The sequence below is a fragment of the Nerophis lumbriciformis genome, linkage group LG12 (genome assembly GCF_033978685.3).
Source record: "Nerophis lumbriciformis linkage group LG12, RoL_Nlum_v2.1, whole genome shotgun sequence".
Taxonomy (NCBI): domain Eukaryota; kingdom Metazoa; phylum Chordata; class Actinopteri; order Syngnathiformes; family Syngnathidae; genus Nerophis; species Nerophis lumbriciformis.
The window spans coordinates 21,393,776-21,413,183 of record NC_084559.2 but is presented as its reverse complement, the minus strand read 5'-3'; the positions used below and the strand labels follow the sequence as shown (position 1 = coordinate 21,413,183).

General features: G+C 38.1%; 1 protein-coding gene across 5 annotated transcripts in view; it reads right to left on the bottom strand.

Moving 5' to 3' along the window:
- Nucleotides 1-18,721, bottom strand: part of slc15a4 (solute carrier family 15 member 4) — a 97,438-nt gene extending 78,717 nt beyond the window's left edge. For all 5 annotated transcript variants that reach the window (XR_009817848.1, XR_009817850.1, XR_009817849.1 and 2 more), the window contains exons 1-3: nucleotides 18,458-18,721; nucleotides 12,776-13,403; nucleotides 2,813-3,105 (exon numbers count right to left, since the gene is read on the bottom strand). Coding sequence is in view for 2 of the 5 variants with exons in the window: in XM_061986093.2 (XP_061842077.1) it covers nucleotides 2,813-3,105; nucleotides 12,776-13,357 (875 nt within the window). In the remaining 3 variants the exon portion in view is untranslated. The remainder of the gene's footprint in view (nucleotides 1-2,812; nucleotides 3,106-12,775; nucleotides 13,404-18,457) is intronic.
- Between the last annotated feature and the right edge of the window lie 687 nt (nucleotides 18,722-19,408).

Below are 19,408 nucleotides of genomic sequence, written 5' to 3'. Positions count from 1 at the left end.
CATCTTACGTACCCTTAAATAACAGCACTTCTAGAGATATGAAAGAAATGCTATACTATAAAGCCTATAATCCTCAACTCTGGAGAAATAAAAAAGAAGGCATTCTTGAAAGACAGTAGGATTGGGCCAATTTGAAAATGCAATGTCATGTTTTTTTAACAATGTTTTGAGCTAGTTGAGTTATAAGATGAGATATACAGTAACTATGAATCTACCATGAATTGATTTACGTGGACCCCGACTTAAAACAAGTTGAAAAACGTATTCGGGTGTTACCGTTTAGTGGTTTTCTTTCACCTTCGTCATTATCTTCCTCTTTATGCTCTACTTACTCCATACAAAACTCTTTGAACCACATCTAAACTACTGTAATATCATCTGGTGTAACACCTTCCCTAGCTACCATCACAAATTAGAATCCATGCAAAAGAAAATCATACGGGCCCTGTCATGGTCCAAGTTTAATGCCCCCACCCGACATCTATTCCATAATTATCATCTCTTAAGACTGACAGAGTTCAATATTTATCCCAATGCTTGTCTAACCTATCAAGTCATCCACAGGCTGAATCTTAGGCGCTGTAGCTTGGTTCCTATCTACCATCCCAAGCATGCCCACAACACTCGTAACTTTGATCTGATATCAGGAAAACATCGTCTACTGGCTTGTACTGCTCGAAGTGTTGTGTATGCAGGGGACCAAAGATTTGGAACCGGCTTGATGAGAGCCTCAGGATGCTGTATTCATTCTCCAACTTCTAAAAGAAACTGAAATCTTACCTATTAACCACCTATCTCTAATGCCTCATGTGGGGTAGACTACTGTTGAGTTTTGCATGGTTGAATGTATGTATGTGTATGCTTCAGTGACGTGCAGTCACTAGAGGCAGGTGAGGCGGGGCCTCACCTGCCATCATGGAAAGAAAAAAAATGGAAAAGGAAAAAAAATAAATTAAATTGTTATATGTATCCAGTGATTATACTATAAAGTTATTTTCCATTTAACTTCACCAGTTTTAGATTATTTTTATTCAAAATCGCTGAATTTTCACATTTGCCGTTCAAATACTGAGAAGAGACGGTGCGTGAACAGCAGCCAGTTGAGGCACGTCACTCAGTGCCTCAACATGGATTCCGGACTCGGCTAACTGCTGGCCTGCTGTGCAGTGAGACCGTATTGCTATATGAACCATATTATACATTTCCATAGTTTAGTTAGCTGAGGTATATAATGTACAGTGTATTTTGTCAACAACTGTATGTGTGTAACGTATTTCTTGTGCTGAGCGATCATAAAACGGCTGCAAAAGACGCACTGGCTGAGGCTCCAGTAATCCCGCCTCCTGCACCCCCGCCGTAGAATTGTTATATCAACTAAAGCCCACACTTAAACTTTCCACATGCAAGATTGAATCTATTTAAAAAAAATTATTTCATAAGAAGCCAAAAAGTGCAAAAACAATGTTGGTGTTGGAGGAGTTGTGAATGACTGCAGGGCCACAACATTATGTACAACTGCAGACTGCAGGTGTATCTAATTCACAACTCCTCCAACACGAACATTATTGTTTTTGCACTTTTTGGCTTCTTATTAAATAACTTTTGCAACCTATTTTAATGGGCTTTCCTCTTTGTGATGTTAAGTTCCTGTTATGCGCTGTTATACAGTATATGCCTTGAGCTCTTATTTTGAAGGCGCTAAGAGCGGAAGTGATGTCACGTTGCGGAGGTTTTTGAAAGAATGTAAATAAAGTGGTCCTCGTGTAAACTGGAGCCTCCGTGTTTGTTATTTTGTAGTTTCATACAGTATCGGTTACACTTTTTTAAATAGATTCAATCTTGCACGTGGAAAGTTTAAGTGAGGGCTTTAGTTGTGGACTTCATTTATAAGTAAAGGTAAGACCATAATAACGTTTTTTTTTATTAAATGTGCTTTTTTGTGTGCTACAGTTTGTATGTGTTAAGTTAAAGTTAAGTTAAAGTACCAGTGATTGTCACACACACACTAGGTGTAATGAAATTTGTCGTCTGCATTTGACCCATCCCCTTGTTCACCCCCTGGGAGGTGAGGGGAGCAGTGGGCAGCAGCGGCGCCGCGCCTGGGAATCATTTTTGGTGATTTAACCCCCAATTCCAAGCCTTGATGCTGAGTGCCAAGCAGGGAAGAATGCTGGTATGAGCTTTTAAACATAACCCGTTAACTGCTGCCAATCAAATGGTGAATAAGATACTCTTTAGGGTTCATATGTTTGTAAATCTGACTGTGATGAAGTCAGTGCCTCACCAGCCATCAACCTCACCTCACGTCACTGGTATGCTTGCTTTAGTACTCTTATTTTGTGTTTATCATATCGCGTTTTTTGTGCTTGCCACCACGTTTCAGCATTCCATGCATATACTGTCCTCTGGATCCCCTGCTAAAAGCTTCTTCTAGCTTATTTGGGGGACCCTTTCACTTACCACCATCCTTAAATGATATTCACTACTATAGTAATTGTTCTATGGTATTGTGAATAAACTTGAAACTTGAAGGTGGACAATTGTACGGAATATGTACTGTACTGTACAATCTACTAATACAAGTTTCAATCAATCAATCAATAACATTTTTAAGATATAAAATGAAGGGGCAACACCGATCTGGCTGTGTCATTGTAAAAAACATAATGTGCAAAACCTGTAGATGAGACGTGTTTTGCTTTGCCTACATTACAGTCTAGCACTGCGTTTATTTGTAACAGCAATATTAGTCAGCTGTGCGTATTGTTAACTATGTGAAACAACTGACAAACCGACAAGGATTATGTCTCACCGAAGTAAGTCAGGCTCCATAGGCTTTGAAGAGCAACATGCAAAGCTGACTATCTTGAACATATCCGTGAACGCACTGCCATCAGCCGGCTTGGTGATGAAGACGGTGCGACCCAGGAGGAAAACAAGGAAGGAAATCCCAAGACACACAGTGGGAATGATGTAGCCAAGCTCAAAGCTGACATTCTGCTGGATGTAGGCCACACCTCCCAGTGACAGAATGGCTCCCAAATTGATGCACCAGTAGAACCAGTTGAAGAATCTGCGCGTGGCCTCTGGTCCTCTATCTTTGACCTATTGGACAAATTCATTATAAAAAATAAAAAGTGCCTATTTCATCACATTATTTTAAATTGCGGTTGCACTCTGCAAACACAAACACAAAGTAACAACATGAACATTCAGAATAGTTTTGGGGCCGATCACAATTTAGGGAGTTTAAATAATTTGATAACAGATGCAATCACGAGGAAAAAATGTCTATTAATAAATAGACTTCCTTATTTAATACAAACTATTATGTACTGTTCACCAAGTATGAACTATGACTCAAAGGTTAAAATAAAATTGGGTCTGAATTATTTGGGAAACTAATTAAAAAATATATATAATAAATGTGTAATTATTTTTTTTTTTTACCTGTAGAGTTAATTTAGATTTTTTTTCAGCAAATAATAAAGAATGTTAATACAACCAACAATATTAGATACAAATGTTGTTTTCAATCGGCCAATCCTATTTATAGTCAACTTAATCCGAAGTTGCATGACAACATCTTTTATTTAACTGCTCATTACAGAAAAAATAAAACAACAAATCTGCTTTTGTACCCAATGCATTTAGATCATGTAAATACAGTTATTGATATAATAAATATGGGGAGTAATGTAGTGCTGCAGCTATTGATTATTTTAGTAATTGCGTAATCTTTCGATCAGTTTGTTCGATTAATCGAGTAATCGGATAAAAGACTTAACAGCCCTAAAAGCGTATTTTAGGGATAATAGCTGACATAAACAAAATTTTTGCTGCTTTCAATAACTTTATTTTTTTCTAATGAATGCACTTCATTAACAAGAAAAATCCTCTTTAACATGTGAGCATTGATCAAAATAATACATACTCCTGTTCACTGCCACACAGATCATGGCAACCACAAACTACCGCTTTCATACGCACTCAACTGCAGCAGCTGTCCAAAACTAAGTCTGCTTATATAAAGTTTTATATGAAACTTTTTTTTTTAAGTTACACTTAAACAAGTATATCAAGCAACCTAATATAAATCAAAGTTTTAGTTTTTTTCTAAACAAATTAATCAATTAAATTGATTTATTGTTACAGCCCTAGTGTAATGTAATCTCAACCCATCAGCGTTCCCATTCTTTAACCCTGTACAATGTTTGTTTGTCTATCTTGAACTGGTTTGTGCTAAAATGAATGTTTTGTTGTACTTGTGTAATGACAATAAAGATAATTCCATTCCATTCCATGTAAGAAACTAGGTTATGTTAGTTGTGACAGTTATTGCTCAGTAATGTTGGTTTTAGCAAAGGTCATGTGAAGGAACCCTCCAAGTGAGCTGTAGTGAAAGTGTTGTGTGGTTGGTGGAAAACAAGCGCGCTGTTTGCTGTTCTATAGAGCAGTGTTTTTCAACCACTGTGCCGCGGCACACTAATGTGTCGTGAGATACAGTCTACTGACATTTGAACAGACTAACAAAATTTTTTGCAAACCAGTAATTATAGTCTGCAAATTATGTCCTGTTGTAGAGTGTCGGTTCTGTCTAGAGCTCGGCAGAGTAACCGTGTAACACTCTTCTATATCAGAAGGGGGCAGTCGGTAGCTAATTGCTTTGTAGATGTCGGAAACAGCGGGAGGCAGTGTGCAGGTAAAAAAGTGTCTAATGCTTAAACCAAAATAAACAAAAGGTGAGTGCCCCTAAGAAAAGGCATTGAAGCTTCGGGAAGGCTATGCAGAACGAAACTAAAACTGAACTGGCTACAAAGTAAACAAAAACAGAATGCTGGACGACAGCAAAGACTTACTGTGGAGCAAAGATGGCGTCCACAATGTCCATCCGAACATGACATGACAATCAACAATGTCCCCACAAAGAAGGATAAAAACAACTGAAATATTCCTGATTGCTAAAACAAAGTAGATGTGGGAAATATCGCTACAGGAAAATACCAAAACAAGAGAAAATGACACCAAAATAAGAGCGCAAGACTAGAACTAAAACACTACACAGGAAAACAGCAAACAACTCCAAATAAGTCACGGCGTGATGTGACTGGTCGTGATAGTACACCTACTTTGAGACAAGAGCTATAATGATGCATTCAGTTATGGTTTAAAGTAATAACCAACAATTGCGACAATGACTTTTTACTGTCAACTGAGTTTAGTTTTTTAATGGTTTCTGCTGGTGGTGTGCCTCCGGATTTTTTCAACGCAAATAATGTGCCCTTAAAAAAGGTTGAAAAACACTGCTATAGAGGACATCAATCCATCCATTTTCTACCGCTTGTCCCTTGGACAGCCCTTACAAAAGTCAGGCGGGATGAGTGAGTGAGTGAGAGGACAGTGAGGACCAGCATTGCCAGACGTACACTTATTATAGTTGAACAATAATGTCATGCTCTGTACAATCAATACTTATGAAAATTATATGATGTAAATAAACAATCGATAATTTGAGCCCTTCAATACGCGACTAAAGGCAAACACAAACTTACATGGTACTTTTCATCCAGGTGGGGGCACTGTTTTGCCAGTGCCAGCTTTTTTCCAAGAGTGCAGTCCTTAGTTTATTGTGCACATATGCTGTCTAGAGGTAAAACTGAAATAGCAATGCTGATAGTTACTTTACAAAAGTAATTAGTTAAAGGCCTGAGCTCACTTTGTTAAAACTGTGTAATTGTTTACATGGGCATGCCCATATATGTAAGTCTGGTATGCATTGATGTCAGTGTGTTCCTACTTTTAAAGAAGACCGTAAAACACAGTGTTCGAGCGATCCAAAACTGCTTGAATAGCTCACTTCCAAATCCATGTATCGTTTTACAGGTGTATCTGACATTTAAACTACAGAAATGATTCCAATGGTTAGAATCTGCACTTTAGAGTGATATACCAAGCACTGCTTCATGCAGACCGGGCATGAACACAGAGGCCGGGGCTTGTTTATGTAGCAGCGACAGAGGCAGATTTCTACTACTAAGTTATCCAGAACAGTGATATTATATCGAATATGTGGATGTGTTTTAACCTTTGCATTTATATTTTTTTAGCCTTGTTTGTTGCATTTCTGTTTCTTGCTCGATTATAAAAATATGTCAATTACGGAGGTAGGCTGCAGTAGTGGAACAATGTTAAATTTGTTACAGTATTCAGTGGTGCATAATTACTATTGTAAATTCCACACTCTATATTTGTATGTACATTGTGACTGCCATATAATTCAGTAAAAACTAAAGTTAATTCCTTTTTTAAGATGGTCTGTTTAGTTTTTTACTGAAAAAGACACTCAGAATGTACATGAAAATACAGAATGTGGGATTTACAATATTAACTATGAATATTAAAATATATAAACATTGCTCCTTGACTTCCCAGGCCACCTCCTTGGTCGACATATTTTATAATCAAGCAACAGCAACAAAGATTGGGATCTTTTTTATAGTTTGGATTATGACGTGTTGTAGCGCAACACCTGGTGGTCAGGTGCTAGTGTGTGTGATGTAACACCTGGTGGTCAGAAGTGTTTTTATGTTGTATTTTGCCCAGGTAGCCCAGTTAACTGCCTTGTTTATGCTGTTTTGCAAGACACGTGTCACGTGACTTCAAACTTGACACCACATTGGCTGGTTCTGACAGAGTCAGGATCGATTGCTTCAGCCTTAATTTACCAGAAGTGAGTCTTTCTTTTTGAAGAAGCACATTTTTTTACACTGATTTTTTTACACATTGAATTTTTTTTACACTGATTTTTTAGCATTTAATTTTTATACACTGAATTTTAAAACAATATATTTTTTATGAAACTGTCAGCATAATTTAATGTAAAAAAATTCCGGGTCACAAAATTCAAATGCAAAAAATCCAGTTACATAAATTCAGTGCCAAAAAAAGCTTTTGTAATAGCATACTTGCCAACCTTGAGACCTCCAATTTCGGGAGGTGGGGGGTGGGTGCGGGGGGCGTGGTTGGGGCGGGGGCGTGGTTGAGGGCGTGGTTAAGAGGGGAGGAGTATATTTACAGCTAGAATTCACCAAGTCAAGTATTTCATATATATATATATATATATATATATATATCCCCGCGACCCCGAAGGGAATAAGCGGTAGATGGATGGATATATATATATATATATATATATATATATATATATATATATATATATATATATATATATATATATATATATATATATATATATGTATAAGAAATAATTGACTTTCAGTGAATTCTAGCTATATATATATATATATATATATATATATATATATATATATATATATATATATATATATATATATAAATAAAAGAAATACTTGAATTTCAGTGTTCATTTATTTACACATATACACACACAACACTCATCTACTCATTGTTGAGTTAAGGGTTGAATTGTCCATCCTTGTTCTATTCTCTGTCACTATCTTTCTAACCATGCTGAACACACCCTCTCTGATTATGCATTGCTGTGTGGCATGCACAAAAGTGCTTTCATCAAATGCACTAGATGGCAGTATTGTCCTGTTTAAGAGTGTCACAACATTGCTGTTTACGGCAGACGGACTGCTTTACTGTAGACGTTCTTTATGTTGTGGGAAAGCGGACTCAAGTCCGCATGGAGCTGGAGGGGGCGTGGCCTCCAGCTCCGCCTGAATTTCGGGAGATTTTCGGGAGAAAATTTGTCCCGGGAGGTTTTCGGGAGAGGCGCTGAATTTCGGGAGTCTCCCGGAAAATCCGGGAGGGTTGGCAAGTATGGTAATAGACACAAATGAACCTCTATAAAACGACCTTTTGCTTAAATCATCATCAAAATGATCATCTGTATGATAGCGCTTTAAGTGTTTTTAAGAATCTGCTGCAAAAATGTGAGTCTCTCACAAGTTTTTAAACTGAACTCGCAAGCCACAAGTTAATTAGCCCCAAAATGATGAAAAAGAGAGCACCTAAAACTGAACCTTGAGGAACAAGGTTAGTCTGCCCCCAAATGGAGTGATGTTTGACTTGACAGTCCCCACACCCAGTGCAATTAAAACAAGTCCACTGTAGACGGACTGCATCTGAAGTAAACAAGCTACAGCAACATCTTAGTTACATAAATTGCACTACGGAAAAAAAAAAAGTGTAATTGCCACAAAGGCAAGGACTTAAAGGGGTGCCTTGAGGAACGCCTCAGTTAGGTAAATCACAAGTTTCGAGTGTTCTCGTGTCTTAGCCGGGTTAAAATGTAAATGCATGGAGCTGCCAACGTGTTTACAAAGTTCCAGGTTCCTTGATGCAACAGCAGCACTCCAGGTGTTAAGAATTTGCAGCACAAATGTTCGTCCCCCAAGTTTTGAACTAACCTCGGGGGCCCGGTATGGTTTCATTCCCGGGCCGGCAGTTGAATAGATCTGCTATACACGATCTGTAGGAATGTTTTACTGCAGCAGATGGTCCTGAGCAAGGTCATTTCCCTCAAAATATGATATTTTTAACCTGTTTTGCTACTTTAGGCTGCGAGTTTGTAATTTTGTATCTGGCAAAACTGGTGAGGACTATGTAGTCTACGAGTTGCTATGTTGGACTTGTGTGCTGTTGTGGATATTGGACGATTCAGGCTGCCAGTACTCTTTACAGTTTCTCAATCATTTGTCTGGAAAGCAGAAGTGCGTCACTTTCACTACAGTATGAACAGACTTCACCGTTTTAAGGTGTGCGGCGACTTTCTCTTTGCACTTTTTGAATACAGTAGCTCAGTTTAATAATTTAAGCTAAAGATAGACAGATTGCAGGTGGCTTGTGTAATCTGTCACATTCTCACCACCACCGTGTTTCTGTTTTATTCAAAATAAGGAAAACTGCATCTAACAGCGCATTTATGATGTTCTTGGTTGAATCTGTAAAATAGGCATGTTTATGTTCATGACTGGCTGATCAGATAAGTAAAAGTGCACCTCGCTTTGTGTATTTTTTCAGAAATGTACTGAAACCTAACAAAAGTGCTATTTGGTCATTGTCTTGTAATTACTTGCTAATGACTTGCATGGACATCTTAAGCAATTGGAAGTTTGTCTTCTTCACAAAATAGGATATAATTTGCCAGTATTTTGTTTGGTTATCCATTCCAGCATCCCTGTTCTACCTGATTGGTTGCAAGAACCTGAGTTACAGGGCACATGTTAATCACTATTTTGAACTGAAACTCAGGCGGGTCAACCACTACAACAGTGATCTCAGGGCATTTAATCGATCCCAACTGGAGTGTTTGGTTTGTTTTAGAAGTCTCGCTTCTCATCCAAGTAGGGTTCATCAGTTTATGCTCAGAGACTTTGATTGGTCAAATCTAGTCTCGTGGCTGGTGCCAAAACCCCAAACATTTGTACTCCAATACCAGAAGGGTGTGCCTGGGCAAGCATGGTATCTAACCAATCTAAGTCTCTGAGCATGAACTGATGAAGCATACTTGGATGAGAGGCGAAACGTCTTCTAAGACAACCCAACCGGTCCAGTTGCGATCGATTGAATGCCCTGAGTTTACAATGACCTGGATGAATGAGGACATCCATAGACATACTACAACAGTGACCTTTGTTTGGTATTTTACGTGTTAATTATAAGTGTTATCGTCCTACTGTTTACTTATATGAGCAATACAATTGTTTATTATTCTATTGCTATGAATGAATATTGGCGCTAAGGATTTGTGTGACTAAAAGTTATGATTTTAAGTCGATCGAGTATTACATTTTGATTTGAGTTTACAAACTATTTTCAGATGGCAAGACCCACATTGTTTCCTACTGTAGAATTACATGGAAAGGTAACTAAATAGGTTTTTATACAGAAGAACACAACACATTGCAAATACAATTATTTTGAAATAACACTCAACTCAAGTTATTTAGAACATTCAGTGAACATGCTTTTTAGTGATTTTTGCCTTGAACAATCAGTTTACCACAAAAGCTTGCCTACTCCACTATGTATATTGCTCTGTCTGATTGTCGTGGAATGCAAGATATATTCCTTTCTGTGTTTACTCTTTCTTTCTTTCTAATATGAAGGCTCTATTTGCAGCTGCCTTCAAACAGGATCAAAAGTGTTGACATGCACATAAAGAACCATTATAATGAGCATTGACTGCTCAGAGAAAATGGTACCAGGGCCCTACCAGCCCCCATGTTTTAATATGTTTAAACACAGATGCAGCAGTTAAGGGGGAACTGCACCTTTTTTGGAATTCAGCCTATCGTTCACAATCATTATGAGGGACAAGAACACATTCTAAAGATTAAAAAAAGCTCTTAAGATGCGGCTAATATCAAGTCTGTTACTTTCAAAGCCATCTAAAACATTTTCAAAATCCTCTATCAATGTTTTATATACATGCCGTAAGTATGTATAAAATGTAGTAACAGACATGTTCCATAACAATATGTAATGTCTACAATATTAATCGTATTTTGGTCATTTTAGGCATTACCAGAACTCATTTTCCTGGGTGCATTGATTTCAGTGCTCATAGCATGGACCTCCTACTTCCATCAGCAAAGGTGAGTGTTCCTACTTCCGGCAACAAACTTGTGTTCGCTAATCTTTTGGACAAGTGAGGATTCACAACCTTATCTTTTTGAAGCTGAATATATAGAGGATGAACGACTGGTTGTAGAAGCTAAACGTGCACGAAGCGAGGCTGAAACGTTGGAGAGACGGAAGCCGAAAGAGTCAGGATCGTCATGACTCGGTGGCGTAAATGTGAAGCTTGCCAAGCTACAGTATGCTAACAGAGATGTGCTTCTGCTGCACTGAGTGGCACACAATGTTTTTAATCGATGGAAGCTTCTTGCATCTGGCGAGGAAGACACTCCTCAAAGAAACGGCATCACAAAGAAAGACAAATTGTATGCGCTCACAAACCCTGCTGTGGTGTAATTTTTTATGCAACTACTGTACCCAAAATCAACTGGAAAACAACGTCCCCTGCCAGCTTCATCAAACAGGCAACTTTTCATCGAGTAAGTCACTATAATATTGATCATGATACATGAAGGACATCATGCTTGTTATTACATCTAAATTAACTGTTGAGCTCTCTGTGTACAAACAAACATGACAGGTGGGCTAATACTTTACAAATACTCGAAAATGATTGTCTATGTTTTTAGTCAGTACAGATTGGTATCCTATTGCATAGTGTGGTGCATTACAAACACAAAAGCGATTCAGCTGCTGATGCGGAAGCTAGTTTTACTTGTGCTAATGCCGTAGCAGTGTGAGTGTCTCTATGTGGAAGGCAATGTGTTACTATGCTAGAAAAACAGTTTCCCAGTGTTTTGTCTTACAATAACAATGTTGGTACAACTTGGTTATTATGCAGGTCAAAGACTGTAAACAAAGCATTATTGGCGGTTTTGGATGCATTTTTATTAGGGATGTCCGATAATATCGGACTGCCAATATTATCGGCCGATAAATGCTTTAAAATGTAATATCGGAAATTATCAGTATCGGTTTCAAAAAGTAAAATTCATGACTTTTTAAAACGCCGCTGTTTACACGGACGTAGGGAGAAGTACAGAGCGCCAATAAACCTTATAGGCACTGCCTTTGCGTGCCGGCCCAGTCACATAATATCTACGGCTTTTCACACACACAAGTAAATGCAACGCATACTTGATCAAGAGCCATACAGGTCACACTGAGGGTGGCCGTATAAACAACTTTAACACTGTTACAAATATGCGTCACACTGTGAACCCACACCAAACAAGAATGACAAACACATTTCGGGAGAACATCTGCACCGTAACACAACATAAACACAACAGAACAAATACCCAGAACCTCTTGCAGCACTAACTCTTCCGGAACGCTACAATATACACCCCCCGCAAAACCCCCCCACCTCAACCTCCTCATGCTCTCTCAGGGAGAGCATGTCCCAAATTCCAAGCTGCTGTTTTGAGACAGGTTAAAAACAATAATGCACTTTGTGACTTCAATAATAAATATAGCAGTGCCATGTTGGCATTTTTTTCCATAACTTGAGTTGATTTATTTTGGAAAACCTTGTTACATTGTTTATTGCATCCAGCGGGGCATCACAACAAAATTAGGCATAATAATGTGTTAATTCCACGACTGTATATATCGGTATCGGTTGATATCGGAATCGGTAATTAAGAGTTGGACAATATCGGCAAAAAAGCCATTATCGGACATCTCTAATTTTTTGTGATTTAGACGCAGAATGGATTGGCTGCATCGATAGCCGTATCCTAAGAGTGTGTTTTTAATCTCAGAATGCAAAAAAAAAAAAAAGTATTCTTGTCTCTCATAAGGACTGTGAACGACAGGCATAATTCCCAAGAAAGTGCAGTTACCCTTAAAATGTTCACACTTTTTGTGTTCTGATTTAACACATTTGTGGTGTAAAAAATACATTTCTTATTATGTAAGCTAGGGCAATGCTTTTGGTTTGTGGGTGCTTGTGTGCGTGTTTGTGTCTAATACAAGTTATACAACTAAATAGCCATGAAAAAAAAGGGATGTGCGTGTCTAAGTGAAGCCGCATGGTAAAACTGAAACTGCCTGTCACATGTCTGCCTCCACCATGTCACACTGCATTCCCAAATATAGAGCCCCATGTCAGAAGATCACATTGGTAGATAGTAGATACTATAATATTTACACTCCGACTTTAATAACATTTAAATATAAATCCAATAATTGTCATATTTACCTGGTCTGCCCCAAATGGAGTGATGTTTGACTTGACAGTCCCCACACCCAGTGCAATTAAAAAAAGTCCACTGTAGACTACAGGGCCACAATAAGCTGCACGGATGGGGCAAGTGATGTTGCTTGGAAGGGTACTGTTTGTGCTCAGACATTCAGCAGGCTGCACAGGAAACGCTGCCTCTTCTCCGCATATATTTATCCGGGTGTCATCATTTGAAATGAATGGGAAAAATAGAATACCGATAAAGTATAGAATCAGACTTGAGGCAATGGTCCAAAACTTCCCAAGATATGCATCCGCCAACCAGCCTCCAAATGGGGATATCAGGTAAGTCACCCCCATGAACATCAGAGGAGCCTGGCTGGCTTGGGTGCCCTCCCAAAAAAATGGGCTGCTATTTAAAAAGAGAACAAGATTGGATGTGATGCCATAGAATGCAATCCTTTCCAAGGATTCAGCCAGCAGGACAGCGGCACATGCTAGTCTTCTTCCCCGGAAAACAGATGGGGGTGACGCTCTCACATTGCCAGAACCAGAGTCTATAAGAGGGGTGCTCTCGTTGGCATCCTTAGTGATTGCCATCCTCTACTGATATTTGTCAATTGTTGAATTCCTTAACAGTTCAGTCCTGTAAGAAACAAGAAACACAACAGGTTAGTTAATATTTAACATTAAGTATTGCCTGTTATGTCAACTTAAAACATCTGAACTGAGAGAGTCTCATCATCATTTATTTTTATTCCTTTCATAAAGATGCATACATACAAGCAATGTACAGTTCACACTATCATTGTTTTTTTTGTTTCTTATACATTTCCATGATCAGAAAGGAGCACATGGAAGAATCATATTCTTATATTTACCTGCCCCCTTTTTTTAACACAAATTATTTTAGATGACTTTATCAGTTTCCTTCACCAACACTCGAACTCCAACATAGTTTTTAATTTTCGTTTTAAGCATTTTCACAATGACACATCCAATCAAAATCAAAAATCAGTTTGATATAATGCCAGTTGTCTCTTTTTGTAACACTTTTTAAATTCAAAAATATTCTTGCAACTTTTGAAGTCTTTCTTTAGAGAATTCTATGCTTTCACAAGAGCAACAGACAAGCACATTTGTTTCAAATGTGTTCGCGCTCTTGGATGTTTAAAGTCATACGGCCTTCTGTAATTCTCATCTTCAGATGTGAACACAAATAACTTTTCTAAGTCCTTCGGAATAACTTTATTTCTAGCTTTGAACATCATTAATAGAGTATGCAATTCTACAATGTATTTTAGTTTTAATAATCCTGACCCAATAAAGAGTGGATTTTTGTGGTCTCTATTAGGGCTGGGCGATAAATCGAATATACTCGATAAATCGCGGGTTTGTCTCTGTGCGATGTAGAAAATGACTACTTTTCTTGTCTCTCCTTCTCACAGAGTGATAAAACAAGCGCACTTTCTTACATACGTCGCATACTGTCGCGCGTACAACGTCATACGCCCTCGCCAAGCAGAGAGGTAGTGGCATGGTAACGTTAGCTGTGGCAGATGGTGCAAGCGGAGCGATACGAGTGGTAATACGAGAGAGAGAAGGTGTGAATCTGGTAACAAATGGAGGAAGAAGAATTAATTCCCAAGAAAAACAGCACGGGGTCCATCATCTGGCGGTGGTTTGGCTTCAAGCGAGAAGATGTTGAACAGACAGCTGTAATATGTCAAGTTTGCGGCAAAAGGGTTGCTACAAAAAGTATCGGCACTACTAATTTGTAGCATCATTTGAAAAGTCACCAGCTAGACGATAAGGAGTGCTTGAAACTCTGCATGCCAACATCACCGGTGCCACACTCAACAAAATGCCAAAGCAACCAGCACTGACCCAATTGAGCCTGGCGTCTACCATTTCCACATCAACACCGTATGACAAAAATAGTCAAAAACAGGGGATAACGTCCGCAGTAACCTACCACATAGCGAAGGACATACACAATTTGATTTCCTATCATGCAGCTCTTTTTTATTTGACAGCTTTTGAAATATCTTGTGTGATATCATTCACAAAAGTGCGCTAATATTGTAGTGGCATTCTGTACAAAAAGTGCACTTTAATTTAGTGTTGTTTCGATATGTCATCCTCGTGACATCATGCACAAAAGAGCACTAATAGCTTGTTTTTAATGTCTGACAATCTTGCACTTTCTGTTCTGAAATGACATGAATGTGTGTGCCACTGCTTAGTAACTGTTTAATAAATACAGTTTTGGTAAATTGAATTAGTTGTGATTTCCCTCTCTGCATGAAAGTTTAAAATTAGCATATATTAATGCAGTACGAACAGTAATGCTTTAATGTAGACACATACAATCATCATACTGGTGTGATTATATGCATCAAGTGTTAATTCAAGGCTTTTAAGGCAAAATATCGAGATATATATCGTGTATCGTGACATGGTCTAAAAATATTGAGATGTTAATAAAAGGCCATATCTGTTGGAATAATCATGTATATATTATCACATAACTTTATGCTTAAGGGCCGTTGCTATAGTAATTATCTGTATTTTTTTATCAATCCAAAAGATTGCCAGCCGTCTTGTATCAGGGTTGTGTCCAGACTCGGCCTGCTGACTGCCAAGGCCGAACACCGCCGTGACGCAGACAGAGCAGAGACAAGGCGATATCACTAGCATCAACACATTTGCATTTTTGTATAATCATATATTGTGTCTAACTGGAGTTGTCGAGATTACCCCCTTCCCTCAGCGACAGCTTCAGTGATGTAACCAGGGACCTCCCAAATAAACAGAGGAAGCGCGCGGGCTGGACTTTTAGAACGTAGTTTGGATCTGTAACTAGAATACAGCCCAAAACACTGTGTCCTCATTGAGTTTTGATTGATTGAAACTTTTATTAGTAGATTGCACAGTACAGTACATATTCCGTACAATTGACCACTAAATGGTAACACCCGAATAAGTTTTTCAACTTGTTTAAGTCGGGGTCCACGTAAATCAATTCATGGTACAAATATATACTATCAGCATAACACAGTCATCACACAAGTTAATAATCAGAGTATATACATTGAATTATTTACATTATTTACAATATGTACAGTCCGGGGGGGGGGGGGGATGAGGAGGGTTTAGTTGATATCAGCACTTTAGTCATCAACAATTGCATCATCAGAGAGAGACATGGACATTGAAACAGTGTAGGTCTGACTTGGTAGGATATGTACAGCGATCAGAGTACATAGTGAGTTCAGAAAGCAAAAGAACAAGTATATACATTTGATTATTTACATTTGGTTATTTACAATCCGGGGAGGTGGGATGTGGTGGGGGGAGGGTGTTAGTCAAGGGGTGAAGTTGACTGGAGGTGTTGTTTTAGTGAGGTTTTGAAGGAGGATAGAGATGCCCTTTCTTTTACACCTGTTGGGAGTGCATTCCATATTGTGGCATAGAAGGAGAATGAGTTAAGACCTTTGTTCGATCGGAATCTGGGTTTAACGTGGTTAGTGGAGCTCCCCCTGGTGTTGTGGTTATGGCTGTCATTTACGTTATGGAAGTAGTTTGACATGTACTACGGTATCAGGGAGGTGTAGCGGATTTTATAGACTAGGCTCAGTGCAAGTTGTTTTACTCTGTCCTCCACCCTGAGCCAGCCCACTTTGGAGAAGTGGGTAGGAGTGAGGTGTGATCTGGGGTGGAGGTCTAAAAGTAATCTGACTAGCTTGTTCTGGGATGTTTGGAGTCTAGATTTGAGGGTTTTGGAGGTGCTAGGGTACCAGGTGGTGCATGCGTAATCGAAAAAGGGTTGAATGAGAGTTCCCGCTAGAATCTTCATGGTGCTTTTGTTGACCAGAGAGGAGATTCTATAGAGAAATCTCGTTCATTGGTTGACCTTTTTGATCACCTTGGTTGCCATTTTATCACAGGAAAGATTAGCCTCTAGAATGGAACCTAGGTAGGTGACCTCATCTTTCCTGGTGAGAACAATGTCACCCACTTTTATAGTGAAAACGTTGGTACCGGTACCAACATGTATTTCGATGCTTTTCTAAGTACCACCCTGAGCCAAATTTAACTCTGTCTCTGCATGATTCCTTGCTTCTCGTCTGTTTTAATAGATGTCATCAGTGTTTGAACCTGACAATAACTAGTCTCTATATCCTACTTTAAAAATAATACGAATTGCTCTTTTCTGTAAAAGAAATAAAAGCATTATGTTGCTCTGATATGTATTTCCCCATCTTTATGCACAATAATTTAAATAAGGTAGATCAATTGAGCAATACAACATTCTCATTGTATTGTACGGGAAACTAGTGATGGGTCCGGCAACACCGATGCATCGGCGCATGCGTCGAGCTCATAGAGCGAAACCCTGTGTCGGTGCGCGTACCGTTTTTAGAAAGTCACGTGACCGATCATGAGCTGTTTTGGTCACGTGATTGATACGCGAACTGTGTCGCACTGACTTGGTTTATATTATTGTATATACTAGGTCAGTGGTTCTCAACCTTTTTTCAGCAATGTACCCCCTGTGAATTTTTTTTTAATTCAAGTACCCCCTAATCAGAGCAAAGCATTTTTGATTGAAAAAAAAAAGATAAAGAAGTAAAATACAGCACTATGTCATCAGTTTCTGATTTATTAAATTGTATAACAGTGCAAAATATTGCTCATTTGTAGTGGTCTTTCTTGAACTATTTGGAAAAAAAGATATAAAAATAACTAAAAACTTGTTGAAAAATAAACAAGTGATTCAATTATAAATAAAGATGTCTACACATAGAAGTAATCATCAACTTAAAGTGCCCTCTTTGGGGATTGTATTAGAGATCCATCTGGATTCATGAACTTAATTCTAAACAATTCTTCACAAAGAAAAAAATCTTTAACATCAATATTTATGGAACATGTCCACAAAAAATCTAGCTGTCAACACTGAATATTGCATTGTTGCATTTCTTTTCACAGTTCTTTTTGACAGACATTTTAGTGACAAACCTGAGCTTGTGCTTCACTGAGTTTATGAACTTACATTCAAATTTTGTTGAAGTATTATTCAATAAATCTATTTATAAAGGATTTTTGAATTGTTGCTATTTTTAGAATATTTTTTTAAAATCTCACGTACCCCTTGGCATACCTTCAAGTACCCCCAGGGGTACGCGTACCCCCATTTGAGAACCACTGTACTAGGTCATAAAATCAGTGTCAGTTGAGTCGGTCCATAGGTTGCCTGTAGAGATTTTTAATGTCCAGCAGATGTCAGTATTTAGTGACACAGTATCGACACAGTATCAATACAGTTTTGCAATGTGTCGAAACGCTTCATGGCGCCTCATCAACCCATCACTACGGGAAACTGCATGTATTCAATCGTGTTCAAAATGCGACCCCAAAAAGGGACAAGCGGTAGAAATGGATGGATGGAAATTAAATAAGCTTTTAGATATTTTCACAAATATATGAGCTTTCCATGTCAACTTTTCATCTAGGATGACCCCAATAAATCTCATTTCAGTCACCTTCTCAATTGTCACATTGTTTATGGATAAACTAGTCTGACTCGAGATATCACCTTTAAACAAACGCATAACAATTGTCAAATTAGTATGAACGCTAGCTATGCTAACTTTAGCATAAAGGCAGTTCAGTGCGAGTTTTGCTATACATTACCGTCTGTCAGACGTCAGATTGGTAGATGTTCTCCATGCGCGTTTATGTTGCGTGTCCCTTTCAAGTGTTTACTTTTGTCAACCGAGAGCTGGAAGTTGACCAAAAGTGTCCCGTCACAATCCCGTGACACACGGCTGTCAACAAACTGTTGGCTGGATTTGTATGTGACTCTACAAGCGATCTATAAATGAGCTGTTCTCTTTGCCAGGATCGCGCTGCTCCATCCACATTGTTTGTAGCTCTGCTCAGTCTTGTGTGACGTCGACGTAGAAATAAGGAAGTAGCCCGTCAGCATTTTGGTGTTGTTGTTTTTTTTTTAAATTTTTTTATTTTATAAACCTTTATTTATAATATGCAACATTTACATAAAATCAATAAATAATAATAATCACAACAAGTACAGAAATAATACAAAACAGTGCCAGGGGGTTTTAAACTTCTTTCTTTCTTTCTTTAGTTTATTTCGAACATGAACACACTTACATCATAATACATCACACAATTTTATATCATTTCATTTTACATCATGCCCGAAAAGGAGTAGGAAGAAGCAAAGCTTATTTAATCCTACCCCTTTCCCACTTCAAAGCGTTTACAAAAATATAGAATCATTTACTGACCTTTTTATAAAATAAAATAACATATATGAATTAGTGCAACAGTTTTGTAATATGTAATTAATTAATTAATTCAGTCATTATTAACATACTGAGATGAAGAATATCTTATTTTCAATAAGGTTGGAAGTATTTCTCATAATTCTTCCTCTTTGTACTCTGTAAGCACTATTATTTTGAACAACCTCTTAAACTGGATCATATCAGTACAATTTTTAACTTCTTTACTTAATCCATTCCAAAATTTAATTCCACATACTGATATGCTAAAAGTTCTAAGTGTTGTACGTGCATATAAATGTTTTAAATTATTTTTTCCTCTAAAGTTATATTT